The following is a 14,474-nucleotide window of genomic DNA, read 5'->3' on the forward strand; positions in this document are numbered from 1 at the left end:
GGAGCTGGTGCTCCCCCAGGAGCACCACCTTGGCATGATGGGGAGCCCCGTCCCCCACCCACAGGGCAGGAGCCACTCACTGCCCATTCAGCACAGCTGGACGCCAACGCAGCCGCTAAAGCCAGACTGATTTTATTCAGATTGCGAATGTAAAACAGAATAACAATAAAAAAAAAACTAATGCAACCCTCACTGGCTTCAGAGCCAAAAGCCGCAGGTAAACCGTGCCCAGGCTTTCCTCCTTCACCCTCCAGTGTTAAGGCTGAGCTCATCGCTGGCTACAAGAGGGAGGAGGGATGGGTTGAGCCCTGGCTCTTGCATCCCCAGCTCCCTCAGGGAGAAATTTGGCACAAATCCAGTGGGGCCAGCCTGGCACGGGCAGGGCAGGGCTCCAGCCCCACGGCCATGGGTGTTAGTGAGTCAGCGTGAAGCTCTAAAGCTCCGAAAGCTACGGGATCACCTACGGCACCACAGGAACGCGGCGGGAGGGCAGACGGGGGAATGTGGCAGAAGAAAGGGGTTGGCACCCCCGGCCGAGGGTGCCAAGCCTGCGGCCTGGGGCTGCAGCTCCTCGGCCCGGCTGGCACGCACGACTCGGCTGTAAACGGCGGGTGAGGGGGCACCCGGCCCACCCCAACCCCAGCCCACAGTGAGCAGAACTAAAGGCCTGGCTGCATGTGCAATTTTGGGCAACTGCTGCTCCCAGGATCCCTGGGATGGGATGGGATGTTGCAGGCCGGTGGTCTTGGAGCTGGCAGGGAGGGAGGAGGGGGCTTGGGGTCACACCAGAGGGTCACTGCTCTCCCATCCCAGGGGGTGCAGGGCTGCTGGGCCCCCTCCAAGAGCTGCTGTGACCCTGCCATGGTATCAGCCCACTGACAGCTTGTGATGTACAGTTTGGCATTGCACCCACATGGCTCAAGGGGGCTCTCAGTGCCCCCAAAAGAGCTGCTCCTGAGGCAGCCAGGAGCTCCTGGCAGCCCCAAGGCCACTGTCCAAGGGACATCTCAGCCTGGTTAACCAGTACACATAGCTGATGTGGGGCTGGGGGAAAGTGTCACCAGGAGACTGGGGTGGGCATGACTAGGATACTGGGGGTTGGGATTGTGGGATGCAGCTCCCTCCCTGCTCCTTTCAGCACACAACTAGTAATTTAACCTGCTCCAGAGCCTGTTCCTAAAGATAAAGGTGGCCAGGTTTGGGGTGTGCAGGGCAGACCTGGCCCCAGCAGTGCCGCAGGAGGGTGTGGGTTTGGTCTCTGCTCTCCAGCTGAAGCCCTGCGGGGCACAGGAGGCGGGGGCTGCCTGGCCCGGCCCCTCAGTCCGTTTTCCACACCTTGTTGAGGAATTTGACCACCTCATCGTAGATGATGAAGACGATGGCCACGTCAAGACACACACGGCCCAGGCGAGGCACTGTACCCTTGTAAAACCTGCCAGGAATAGAGAGGGGGACCGTGGGGCTGGGTCCCCTCACAGCCCCTTCCCTGCCCATCCCCACCAGCTACCCCCACTGCAGAGCTTACGCCAGGGGCCCTTCATGTTTCATGATCTGGTAGGCACAGTCCCAGGTGTTCTTGTACTTGTGCGCTTCCAGCCCCTGTGGGAAGGGAAAAGCAGGATCAGAGGCCACAGACATCTGCATCTGGGGGAGTTCAGGGGCAAGGCAGAGAGCTGGGGGTGTGCCATGAGGAACTGATCTCTCTCAACTGCTGCAGGACATCAGACCCCACAGGGATGTCCTCACCTCCATGCAAACACTCCCCATGGCACAGGAGCAATCCCAGACATCTCCCACACCAAACCTTGCAGGCATTGTGTGCCTGCCCCAGGGACTGCAGCAAACAGCTCCCAGGCAGTGGGTGTCCCCAGCCTGCTGCAGGCAGAGCAGTCCCACAGCAGGCCCTGGCACTGTACCTGCATCCTGGTCTTCACCACATCCAAGGGGGTGTTGCCGAAGACACTTGCAGCTCCAGCAAGGGCTCCAAACACCCCTGTTACGAAGGGGTTCATGACCTTGTTGGGATTGTCCCCTGGGAAGGAAGAGAGGGTCAGGGCATAGTGGTGGCAGGATTCCCGCATGCATTCCCAAAGGAGCCCACAAGGAAGGTCCCAGGTCTGGCTGCTTGTGGTCAGGGGGCAGTGCTGAGCTGGGGACTGTCCAGGAGCACGCGCCCCACAGAGCCCACACCACACTGTGGGGCTCAGGGTGGGTGTCAAAGTGATACTCCAGCACCAGGACCCATCAGCCCCACAAGCTGGTGCCACCCCACCCCAGTATCCATCTTCCACATTCCAAGTGAGCCATGAGAAACGGGGTGTGTGGAAGGAAGAACCATCCCAGCTCCCAAGGGTGGCCAGGGAGCCAGAGGCACAGCCAGGGTGGCCTGGGGGGCCAAGGGCACCATACCTTTGTACCAGTTCCTGAGGGAGGTCATGACGAAGAAGCGGATGGCCTGGTTTGAGCCTTGCTTCAGGACGGTTGCAGTTAAGCCCTGGTAGGTCCCCCTCAGTCCTGCAAGAAGAGGGTGTTGGAGGGGAGACCAGCCTCAAGTGGCAGAGAAAAATCTCTCCAGGCCACCTGTCCCAGCCTGTGCCCATCCACCACCTCCCAGCCTGTCCCCACAGCATGGCAGTGCTCAGGGAGTCAGGGTGCCACTTTCCTGGGACTCACCCTGTTCCCGAACGATCTCCCGGACGCCATGGAAGAAACCACGGTATTTGGGGTTGGGAGAGGTCTGGTCATGGATAAACTTCACCTACAAGGAGATCATGTGCTTGTCCTGGCTGATGCGATGGCCCCAAGGGCTGGCAGCCACCTCCTGCCTTGTTCCAGGGACAGTCCCAAGACCAGAGACAAGCCACGCAGCCACGCAGCTCTGGGAGAGATCAGGGGGAAGCCTGTGCCCACGGCCAGCAGGGCATCTTGCAGAGGAAAACGTGGGAAACTGCTGCTGCAAGCAGCCATGTGGGCCTTGCACTCATAAAATGGGTGACAAGATGGTTCCTGGTTTGGGGCTCCTCCCTGGAGTGGGGAAGAGGCCAGGGCCACCTGACTTGACCTCCACAGAGCTTTCCAGCATCAGATCCAGCCCTACAAAACTCTCTTGGGCAAATGCATGCAGCCCTCAGGTTCCCAAAAGTTGGGCATCTCTGGGTTTTTCCCCTCCCAGCCCAGCGAGGGGTGCCAAGGCAGGGGACAGTGGCAGCCACAGCCACCCACCTTCACAGTCTCCATGGGGCAGACCACGGCCACAGCCTCAGCCACGCCAGCCCCCAGCCCGCAGATGAGGCCCCGCGTGCTGTCCAGCCGCCCCTGCTCGTCTCTCATCTGGTTGCTGAGGAACTCGAACATCCCAAACCTGCAAAGGAGCCACCGTGCCAACCCCTGGGCACCCGGACAGGGGTCTGCACCCCCCTGCTCTGGATCCAAGAGCAGCTGCACACCCTGTGAGAGGGCCCTCCCTGCCTGGGAGACCACATGGCTTTGGTAAAACACCAACAGAGACACCAAGGGCAAAGCCACCCCCTCGTTTGCTGCTGTTGGGGGTCCCTCCCACTCACCCCTTGCCACGGGGGCACGTACCTGACAGCAGCCTTGGGGATGGAGCCGTACAGCAGCGAGCTGAGCCCCCGGTACAGCCCCCGGATGCCATGGTCACGGACAGTCTGCTTCACACAGTCCCCTGCGGCAGAGCACAGCGCGGCCGCCGTCAGCCGCCACGCCGAGCACCACCCAGCCCTGCCAAACCCCAGCACCAGCCAGGCCCCCCCAGCCCTGCCCTGCCAAGCCCCAGCACCAGCCAGGCCCCCCAGCCCTGCCCTGCCAAACCCCAGCACCAGCCAGGCCCCCCAGCACTGCCCTGCCAAACCCCAGCACCAGCCAGGCCCCCCCAGCCCTGCCCTGCCAAACCCCAGCACCAGCCAGGCCCCCCCAGCACCAGCCAGGCCCCCCCAGCAGCCCCAAACCCAGCGAGGGGCTGCTCACCAATGCCCTTGTAGCGGGGAGGGTTTGCCTTCTCATCCAGCTGCAGCTGAGTCTTCACGTACTCGGTGGGGAATGTGATGCAGATCTCGATCCCTCCAGCCAGGCCACCTGCAGGGGAGAGGAAGGGACACTGAGGCAGGAGCAGCATTGTGCCTATTCACTGCCACATGGCTGCTCCCAGCTCCATGATGGCTGAGCCTGGGACCTCTGGCAGCCAGGTCTGGGCTGGGACATGACATCTCTGTCCTCATCAAAACCCTGAGGACTCCACGCAGCAGCAGAGCCCTGTGCCAACCCAGTGCCTTGAATGGACATCACTGCCCTGCCACGGCAAGAGCTGTTGAGGAGACTGGGCAAAGGGGTGGGAAAACAGGGCAGAACACCTCACCCATGGCTGCCTATTTTGTGTGTTGCCCCTCAAAGGCACTTCTCCCTCTCTAGAGCCTTGCACCTCCAGGTGAGCTGCCAGCACTGGGATGTACAAACCCAGTGGTGCTGCCCACACCACTCCCCACACCAGCAGGAGCCCATCTGCAGACCTGGCTGTGCTGGCAGGAAGCACAATTATCATCAAGCCTGTCTGGCTGCCCTGGGCTCCTGCAGTGGTGGCTGCTGGGCACTGATTACACTGGCTGCAGCCTTTCCTGATGGCCTGGGCAGCAAGGGATGCTGGCTCTCAGCTCTGGGGCTCTCCTCAGCATGGCTGGAGCCCTTGCAGCTGCACCCACCTGTGCTGGGGGAGCTGGGCTCAGCCCATGCAGCCACGATGGATCACACAGCATCAAAGTGTGGCCAGGTCCCACTGAGCAGCCAGAGCCCTTTGTGCTGGCAGCACCGGGAGGAAGCACAGGCTGAACTCCTCAGGTCTCACAGGGCACCAGGAGGAAGCACAGGCTGAGCTCCCCCAGGTCTGACAGGGCACCAGAGGAAGCACAGGCTGAGCTCCCTCAGGTCTGACAGGGCCAACCCTGCTCTGCCCAGGACAGGGCACAGGGTGCTGCCCCTGGGATCAACACCACTCTGAGCACCCTGAGGATCTCCCTGCTCCTTGCCCAGGGAAGGTGAATCATGCTCCAGCCCACAGGCTGGGGCACACCGTGTGGTCAGCTCCCAGCTGGGGCTCCCAGTCTCCTATACAGCCTCCAGTGGTTCCTCCAGCCTGGCCATGGCCTTGGTGTGACTCAGCAGGGCTGGGGCCCCCACTGCCAGGCTTGGAGCCCACAGCCCAGGGGACACCCCAGCAGGGAACACACTGCCTCTGTAGGAGGGATGGGACTGGGTGCAGTGGTTGTTATCCTGCTCTGCAGTGAAGCAAAGGCTGGGCCACATGGCACAGCTCTGCTTATCAGCACCCCCAAAGTAACACCATGAAGGGATGCTGATAGGGGACACCACAGCCCATGGCTGCTCCCTGTGACAACAGCAGGCAGCACCTACTCCTTGGACCAGCAGACTTTCTCACAAAGTCGTATTTCTTCTGCATGGTCCCCACACATGCAAGAGATCTCTCTGGTGTTGCCAGCTTCCCCCTGTCAGTGCCACTGGCAACTGGCATCCCCAGGAGCACTGCTGCCTCCTCTCAGCCCAGTCCTTCTAGAGGGAAGGGAAAAGCAGCCTCCCCACATTCCTTCCAGCAGCGGAGCAGAACCGATCCTAAAACAGCCTTATGCTTGTTCTTCCTCCCAGGCACAAAAAGCACCAGGCTGCACCTCTTACCCAGGGAGCCAAGAAGCCGGGCCAGCCTCAAAACAGCTGGGGCAATGCAAAGCTCAGCTTCGTGCTCACAGAGCATCCCACTCCTCCCACAGGCACGGCAGGGACGGGGACACCGCGGCACTGAGTGCCCCAGGCAGGACATGCCAGCCCAGCTGGGCAGCATCCCGGCCCCGTGGGGACAGGGCGAGAGGCCAGCCCGGCTCTGCCACAGCAAACAAAGGCTCCTTGTTTCCCACTGTGTTCCCAGGGGGGCTGGAGCTGCCCAGCCCAGCCCAGCCCAGGCAGGCTCTTCTCAGGAGGCGGTGCTGGTGACCACTGCCAGCCCTGACGCCTCCGCTGCTCTGGGGGCACAGCAGGAAACAGGGCCAGCTCACGGCACTGCAGCCAGCCAGCAGCTCCCCTGGGGCATCACAGGAGACAGCCACCATCCCCAGGGTCCCCAGCACGCCTCTGCTGCCCCCTCAACCCTCTGCTGCCCTTGGCGTGTCCGTCAGAGTGGCGGACACTGCAGGTCCCATGGCAGGGGGGTGGACGAACGCTCATTTCTCCTGCAAAGAGAAACAGCTCCTGCAGGAGCAGCTGGCAGCCCCCAGAGAGCAGCTTGATGAGGAGCAATGTCCTCCAGTCGGGCGCAACAGTCCCCAAAAAGCTGAGCACCAGCTGGCACCTCTCCACACTGCCACACACCACCAGCCTTGCGCCACCACAGCCACATGCACACCCCGAGTGCTGCCAAGGCCACTTCCCTCCCTCCCACGCTGCAGAACTGAAGTGCTGGATGTTTTAAGCACCATGAATATTTGTTCTCTCTCAGTCCCCCAGCACCAGCTCCTCCCCCAGCACACCCAGAAGCCAGACAGGAGGGGAGCACCCAGGACAAGCAGCAGTCCAGGGGCAACCAGCACCTCAGCTCATGGCAGCCACACCAAGTGCTACAGGGAGAGATGCTGCACCTCCTGCAACCTGCACACAGCCTCAGTGGTCACACTTGCATGCAGGGGAGACAGAGGCTCCTCTCAGCATCCCAAGGGCAAAGCCATCCACTGGAGGCCAGCAAAGGAACAGCACGCTGTTCCTGGGAACTGGCAGCTCTGGGGCAATGAGGCTCCCCTAGCCAAGGGTGAAGGAACAGGGCACCCATGCTGCCAGGTCCCCTCCCTGTTCCCCAGTGTTGTTCTGGCCTAAAATCCCATGGGAAGGTGCACAAAGAGCAGACACTCTGGACACACTCCATGCCTTGTGGCAATTTCAATCCATTTTCTTTTGCCCACAGAGACACAGGGTGGCACAGGCCACCTGCCCTGCAGCCCCCTGGAAGCAAGACCAATCAGAGGTCCTGCTCTGCTGTCATCTCCTCTCCCCACACAGTTTTACCCCAGCAGAAGCCTCATCCTATGCAAATAAATCACCCCACTGCTCAAGAGCAGCAGCTTTGTCCAATCCCCTTCCTCTCCAGGGCTGCAGGGACTTTGCAACCTGTTTACCCGGACTTTACACAGCAGCTCCAGCTCTTGCAACACCGCGGAGTCAGCAGGAACAGCAGCACTCAGGAGGTGAAAGAGCAGCGGGGCAGCTGGGATGCCAGGCCAAGGCTCTGGCTGCTCGCTGGATGCAGCGGAGCCAGAGGACAGGGAATGGGAGCCAGAGGACAGGGAATGTCCTTCAGGGAAGGTCGCTCTGCCCGGCCCCAGGGAAGGTGCCCCCGGCAGGGGGATCCCACTCCCAGCACCAGGAATGGCTCCCTGCCTGCTGCAAGCCTGCAAGTGCTTCAGCTGCCAGCTATCCTGACATTGCAGGCTCAGCGGGAAGGGAGAGAAGGGAAAAATACCCTGGCAGAGTTTTCCCAGAAAAAGTTTCGCTTTCCCTAGTGGAGAGGCCCCGTCCTTTGAGGACACGCCTGCAGCCCTTGGGCACGGCTGGGGAGAGCTGGCAGGAGGGAAAAGAGGGTTTTCTGGGGACAGTGGGAGGGTGCTGCCCCTGCAATGCTCACACAACACGTGATGGCATCAGCACACGCAGGTTCAGCCCCACACACTGTCCATGAGCAGCTTCTGGGACACCACTGACAATTCTGACCCAGGGACCCCCGCTCCAGACCCAGGGCAGCACTGAAGGTGGGAGGATGCAGCTGCGATGGGGAAGACAAGCAGAGCCCCAGGAGTGACACAAACCAAGGCTGCACAGCCAGGACTAGCAGTGTCACCCTCTGCAAACTCCCACCCAGAGGCAAGTGCCCCAATGAACACCCACTGCCCTGTCTGGGAGACACAGAGGGGCAGGGGTGGCACTGGCCCCTCTGCCACTCCTGCAAGTGGCTGTGCCTGCAAAAGCATCCTGCTCCTGCAGAGTGATGGAGCAGCAGGTGTCTGTGCAGCTCTGATGAGAAGTGAGCACCTGGGGAGCAATTTCAGTCTCTCCATTTTAAAAGCAATTTCACATGCTGACATACCAGCACCTGATTTCCATATAAAAAGCACCTTTTAACTTCAGATTCGTTAGGATCCTTTCAGGCCAGAGGAAACTATTCCTAAGGGTCTGGAAGCAAAGCAGCAGAGCTCTCACAGGGCCCATGCCTGGAGCTTCTCCATTCTGTCAGCCGGGTGGCTGAGGATGGGGGGAAGGCACAAACAGGCTCTCAGGGCAGGCTGAGCCCCGAGTTCCCCATTTTGGGGGCTCCCAGCCCACGTGCAGAAGGTGCAGCTGGATAGGGTCAGCTGAGTGGGTGACATGGGTGACATGGACCATACACTACAGGCACAGGGTGCAATCCAGCCCAGCTCCTGGATGCTGTGCTTACAGTATGCAGCACTCTCACAAGGGGACTTGGTGCCCTTTTAATTAGCCAACACTGCTTTTGGAGCTGGGGAAACAAGGAAGAAAAAACCCCAAGAACCAAAGACCATCAGGCTGCTACGAATCAGGAAGGCAGAAATACCCACCAGTTCTGTGGGAACTTGTGACAGGTCTCTGCAGCCCAGACTGCCCCCTGCTACCCTCACTGAGGGACCAACCCCCCTGGAAGCCATCCAGGCTGCTCTTCACCCATCCATTGCCGTGGAGCAATCCTGCCCTGCCTGCCTGCAGCGGTGAAACGGGTTTAACAGCTCCACCCTCCCGGCACTTCCCACCACGGGCCATCTTGTGAAACTGGGGGCTCAGGAGCAGGCAGGAGCCTGGCTGGGGCTGCAGCTCTCCAGGACAGCTGGCTCTCGGCAGAGCTCCAGCACTGCTGTCCTCACCCGGGCACCTCCTCTGGCCACGGACAGTCCTTCACCACCCATCCACAGCCACATCCTTGTGGAAAACCACCACGGGGCCAGCTCTGCCACCAAAAGTCTGACTCAATGCTGCTTCCCCAAACCAGGCTGCCAGAAGTTTGCCTGTGTTTTGGTTAGAAGGGAAAAAACATGTCCTGCAACAGGTCAGCAGGCTCAGAGAGTGTCTGTCCCCACGCTGGGGCTCAGGTCTCCCTCCCACCTGACAGGGGCAAGGCCAGTGGGGAGCACAGGGGTTCAGCATGCCCAGCAGTAAGCAGACATTCACAGCTGTTTTGGTCATGGGAGGGTGCTACAGGCAGGCTGAACCCCCAATGGAACAGGATGGCAAACATGAGAGGTGCCCCTCTGTACCCTGTGCCACTGTGGGCAAACAGCCCCGTGCAAACAGTGCTGCAGATAACGCTACGGGTGGGATGAAACCGTTTGTCCTGAATCTTACTGGAACTGTCCTGTTTGAACAGGCTGTCCTTTCACAACTTGCTCATTCATCACCTCTTTGCATTTACTTCTCAATATGACAATTAATCATTATTACAATTCTCAGCTGTGAGTATAATGGCAGAAGCCATTTCCCCATGCTCGCAGTCACAGCAGCCTCTGCCTTTGGGGCTGATTCCACCTTTGGGCACTGCCAGGTTCTTTGTCTTGCTCAAGTCACCTTCTCCCCATTGCCCTGCACACCTCAAGGCTCCAGTTTTGTCATCATGAGCTGCCTCCTGGCCATCCCACCACTCAACTTCAGACACCAACTTTCCAAGTGTCTCTTGGAAAACTCTTTTAAGACATTCAACAGGGAGCTGATGTTGGAGGCCAGGGCTGTTGGATGACTCCCACAGCACAGCTGGATGAAGGAGCCACTGCCAGGACTGAGACTTCCCTGGGGACAGGCTCTGATCTCCCAGCCCCCAGCACAGGGGAGTGACTGCTGTACCAAGCACTGGAGCACAGAGAGGGAGAAGAGATGGCCAAAAAAAACAATCCCTGCTGTCAAGAGATGACCTGAGACCTCAGGGCACAAGCAGGAGCAGGGAGGCTGCATTGGCATGCACCACACAGCACCATCAGAGCTGAGAGATGCTGCAACATCCCCAAGCTGTCAGCTCATGGTGCTCATCGTCTCGGGAAGACGGACGACTCCTTCTGATCATTTACATCAACCCAGAGAAAATGGTTGCCTGCAGAATGTCAAGCAGAACATCAGGCATGTGAAAAATCTCAGAAACTCACATTTCAGAGCCCAGGGTTAACCCCAGCTCATACAGAATCCATTCAGACCAAAGGGACACCCCAATACACTTTCCTGGCCCTGGGGCTGACATCCTCCTCCCACCAGGAGCCTTGGGGCTCTTATAGGTTTCCACTGCAGCCCATGAGGGTTCCCAGGCAGCCAGGGACTCACTCAAGACCTCAGGGACTCACAAGCATGGTCTTTGTGCCCCACTCCCCAAACAGATGATAGCCACAGGAGGCACTTGCAGGGAGAAGCCGCAGGCAGGAGTGAGGTACTGAGGGCCAGCAGACCTGGCAGGACTGGCTCTCTCCACGCTCTCCAATCTTTCCCCCTGGCTGCACTTGGCCTCCACTCGGCTCAGCAGGAAGGGAGAAACATCCCCTACTCTGCTGGGAGCACCAGGCAATTATCTCAAAACCAGGGAGTGTGCTGGACCAGAGCCATTCACAGCAGCACAGCTTCCCTCACTCGCACCCTCTCCTGAGAGCAATGGCCCTGGAAATCCAGATGGACTTGGGACTTTTGGGAAAGGAGACCTGCTCTGCAAAAGGCAAGTCTCAGCTTTCACACCCAGTCCTTGACTCGTTTCCTCTGCAGGTACAGCATTCCCTAAGAAAGATAATATCAAGGATTAACAAAGAAGAGGAAAGTGAAGCTCCAATTACTGCTTTGTTCAGAAGCCTGGGCTCCCTAGCTGAACTCTGCTTCATGCCCTACCCTCTCCCTGCAGTCCTCCTCCCCTGCCCATGCTCCCTCTAGGACCCTGGTGCACATCACTGTTATTTGCCAGTGGTACTCAACACCAGGGTAGCAGCCACAACCCCTGTGAGCTCTTTCCAAATCCAGCACTGTGTAGGATAACACCCAGGCATCCTGCCCCCCTGGCCAGGCAGGATTAGGTGTAGGTAGAAACAGCAACTGTGCAACAGCCCCCGGGTGAGCAGAGATGCCATGCAGAGAGCAAGGCAGCTTGGGGCTTCTCCGTGGGAGGGAGCAGACCCCAGGCTTCAAAGCTGGCTAGAAACAGAATAAGGCTGTACTTAACTCTGGCGAGGGCAGGCAAAGCCTTTCATCAAAGGAGCACTGATAATCACGAGCAAAGTTCTCAAGAGGAGGGCAAGGGTGGGAGGCTTTGCCTGCAAATGGCAAAGACCATTTGTGCTGGGCTGGAAATAGCCCACACTGCAGGCTGACTTGAGCTGACCCAACAGCACCAAAATGAGCTGCCAACGTGGCATCCCAAACCCAGTGAAGGAGCACTCTCAGGATTCCCAGAGATGACTGATGACTTTGCCACCAGCATTCCTGTCTCACCACTTAACTGCCTTTATTTGAAGCTCCCCACTGCAGTGTGGCCCTGTGTTGGGAGCACAGTAGACCAGCAGCACCCAGCCCTTCAGGATGCTGGTGGGAGGGACAGGAGTCTGGTGGGCTGTTTGGAAACCACAGCACAAAACAGGAAGGCTGGCTGTGGGAGGCCAGAGACAGGGCTGGGCTCCTGGCCCACCTGCTAACAGGTTGTTATCCAGCAGAAGAGGCCGAGCTGCCTTCATGTGCTCAGGCCACACGTGGCCACAGCAGCACCAGCAGCGTTGTCACTGCAAGGTGAAGTGCTGCCTTGGCACACAGCAGCTGCTTGGACAAAGGAGGGCCCATTAGCAAATTAATTTTTAACCTTGCATTTTGTCTGTTGTGACAATTGAAGGAGAAGAGCTTTTGGCAGCCAGAGCTTTACTTGCATCTCTTCAGAAAAGAGCCACCCCCAGCCTGTTGAGGTCTGGGCAGCTGAGGGAGCTGTGCCTCCCTGGCAGAGGATCCCAATTACACAAAGGGTCTGGGAACAGATATGCACCCAGGGAGGGATGATGGCTTATTTAACTCCACCAGCACAGGCTGATGAAGCACAGCAGGAATGTTCCATCTTAACACCTCCAGCTCACCAGAACGTGGAGCACACATCCCTGTTGTGCAGACAGATGTCAGATGAGAAACTCTGAGAGCGTCAGCAAACCCCTTAAAGTCAGCAGAGGCAGCCACAAACAGCACTGCATCCCCCGGCGAGGGGCTGGAGGGCTGAGCAGACCAGAGCACAGGGAGTTAACAGCAGCTTTCTCCCATTTCTGTGGTTCTTTAATACAATTAGATGCCACAGAGGCTTGGCTGGACTTCTGCCCATTAACCAATTACACTGATTACAGCCTGTGAGGAGAAGACCAGCATCTCAATAGAGTTCTTCATCTACGTCTGCAAGTCTGCTGCAACCTCTCTTGCAGGAGGCTGATTCTGGTAAGCTGATGATCCTGATTACAGATCTACACAAGATCTATGAAAGTAACCTGGTATGTTGGTCCAGGCAGTGACCACCTGATGCTTTCATTGCACATGGACAGCAAGTTGGGAAAGACTGAGAAGGGTGAACAAGAAGGAAACATCCTGTCCTTTTCATCCTAAAACTGGATTAAATCCTATTTAAAAGACCTTAAGTCAAGAGGCATGAAAAAACCCACCCACTTTGATATGGGGCAGCAGAGAGGGGTACAGAGCTCTGGAGGAACCCAGTCTCACCAAAGGGCACACTTGAGTGAAAAGTCACCCTCTCGTTGGAGGCTGCCTCCTCCTTGTGCCCCAGCCCTTTGGCCAGGCAGCCGAGTGATGGCAAAGTCCCTTCCCGGAGGCTGGGAGGCTTCGGCACCCTCTGCACGCTCCAGCGGCCGCGTCCACCACCGCCAGTTCTCCCGGTGCTGCGAGGGAGGCCGGGGCGGGGGCAGGGCCGGTGGCAGGGCCGGAGCGGCCGCGGCCCCGCTCCCCGTGCGGGCACTGCCCCGCTGCTCCCCGGTCCCGCTCCTGGAGGCTGCAGCTCTGCCCTTGGAGGGGAGCAGGGAGCTGGGCACACAAACAAAGGCACAATCGTAGGAGGGGGAATTGGCTGGAAAACACAAAAGCTTTAAACATGCCAATCATGTCGAGGCTGCGATGGCTCATTTCAAAACAAAGACGCTAATCTCCACTCTGGGAATTGTCCTGCGACTGGCAGGAGAAACCAGGGAGCTAATGAACAGCTACAAAGGAGTTTAACAAGACTGCGACTGTCTTGGACTCCATTCAGCTCAGAGCTCGAAACAGCCACAAGCAGGAGGCAGAGCATTAACTCTGCAGTTACTGCTGCACTCGGTGCATTACTGTTTTGATCCCATGGAAGTGGTCAGAACTGGACGGGAAAACACGCCCTGATCCAAGACTGATGCTCAGGCACAAAGGAGGAAGCAAGCAGCCTTTGGAGGAGCTGTATCAGCGCAGCCTGTGGGACACAGCTAGGACAGGGACAATCGACTGCTGCTGCTTCAGCCCTGTCCCTCAACACCCTCGGGGGAGCATGTGGGGCCCTCGCTGCCACCAGCCTCTCCCATCAGCTCCGCTCCCTCCTGCTGAACACCGCTGAACCCCGAGTGCCGCTCGCCGCGCGTCCTGTCCGAGCCCACCAGCACCTTCCCGGCTGGACCACCGGCTGCACAAACAGCCTGGCAAGACGCTGGGGTTCCCGCGGATAGCAGGAACCCGCAGCCAGCGTCCAGGCTCGGGATGCAGCTGCGGGAGCTCTTCGGCTGTGGCTGAAGGGAAACCGCGGTGCAGCGGGGCCGCCTTCCGCGGGCAGAGGGGCGGCAGTCCCGGGATGGAGCGGCACCTGCGGGAGCGCCACCGCCCCGGGGCGGGCCCGGCAGCCTCCGCCCAGCCGGATGCCCACGCTGGCAGCGGCGGGGCGAGCCCCGTCCCCAGCAGAGCCCCGGGAGCCCCTTACCTGCCAGGATGGCCTTGCCGGGGTGCGTGAGCTTGGCCTTGCCGGCGGGGGCGGCGGCGGCCAGGCTGCGGGGCGCGGCGGGGGCGGGCATGGCCGCGCTGCTCCGCGGCTCCGGCTGCCCGGCGGCGGCGGCCGAGCCCTATTTCAGAGCCGCGCCCGCGAGGGGCGGCCCCGGCGGCGTCACATCCTCGCGGGGCGGGGCGGGGGCGGCCCGTGGGGACGTGGGGAGCGGCTCTGCGGGGAGCGGGGCAGGGGCTGGGCGGAGGCAGGGCGGCAGCGTGACCCCGCCCGGCCCTCGGAGCTGCGGGAACGGGGGGCTGCTCAGCCCGCTCCCGGGAATCCACGGGAAAAGCCTCCGCGTGGGTACGGAGAGATGCCGGCCCTTGGGGGGACGTGGGCAGCGGTGCCCCCTCTCCTGAGCAGCACCAGCACCCCCGGGCACGCTTAGGGCAGGAGCAGCTCTGAA

At 59.8% G+C, this 14,474-nt stretch overlaps 1 protein-coding gene across 1 annotated transcript; it reads right to left on the minus strand.

The window, feature by feature from the left end:
* Window positions 1-116: 116 nt before the first annotated feature.
* On the minus strand, window positions 117-14,170 carry SLC25A1 (solute carrier family 25 member 1). Its single transcript, XM_064392198.1, has 9 exons — window positions 14,009-14,170; window positions 3,988-4,095; window positions 3,586-3,685; window positions 3,223-3,361; window positions 2,674-2,758; window positions 2,410-2,514; window positions 1,917-2,032; window positions 1,526-1,599; window positions 117-1,432 (listed from the first exon to the last, which is right to left on the minus strand). Exons 1-9 carry the CDS (start codon window positions 14,097-14,099, stop codon window positions 1,318-1,320), a joined length of 933 nt encoding a protein of 310 aa, XP_064248268.1. The 5' UTR covers window positions 14,100-14,170; the 3' UTR covers window positions 117-1,317.
* Window positions 14,171-14,474: the final 304 nt, after the last annotated feature.

This window comes from Passer domesticus, chromosome 17, assembly GCF_036417665.1.
Source record: "Passer domesticus isolate bPasDom1 chromosome 17, bPasDom1.hap1, whole genome shotgun sequence".
NCBI lineage: Eukaryota > Metazoa > Chordata > Aves > Passeriformes > Passeridae > Passer > Passer domesticus.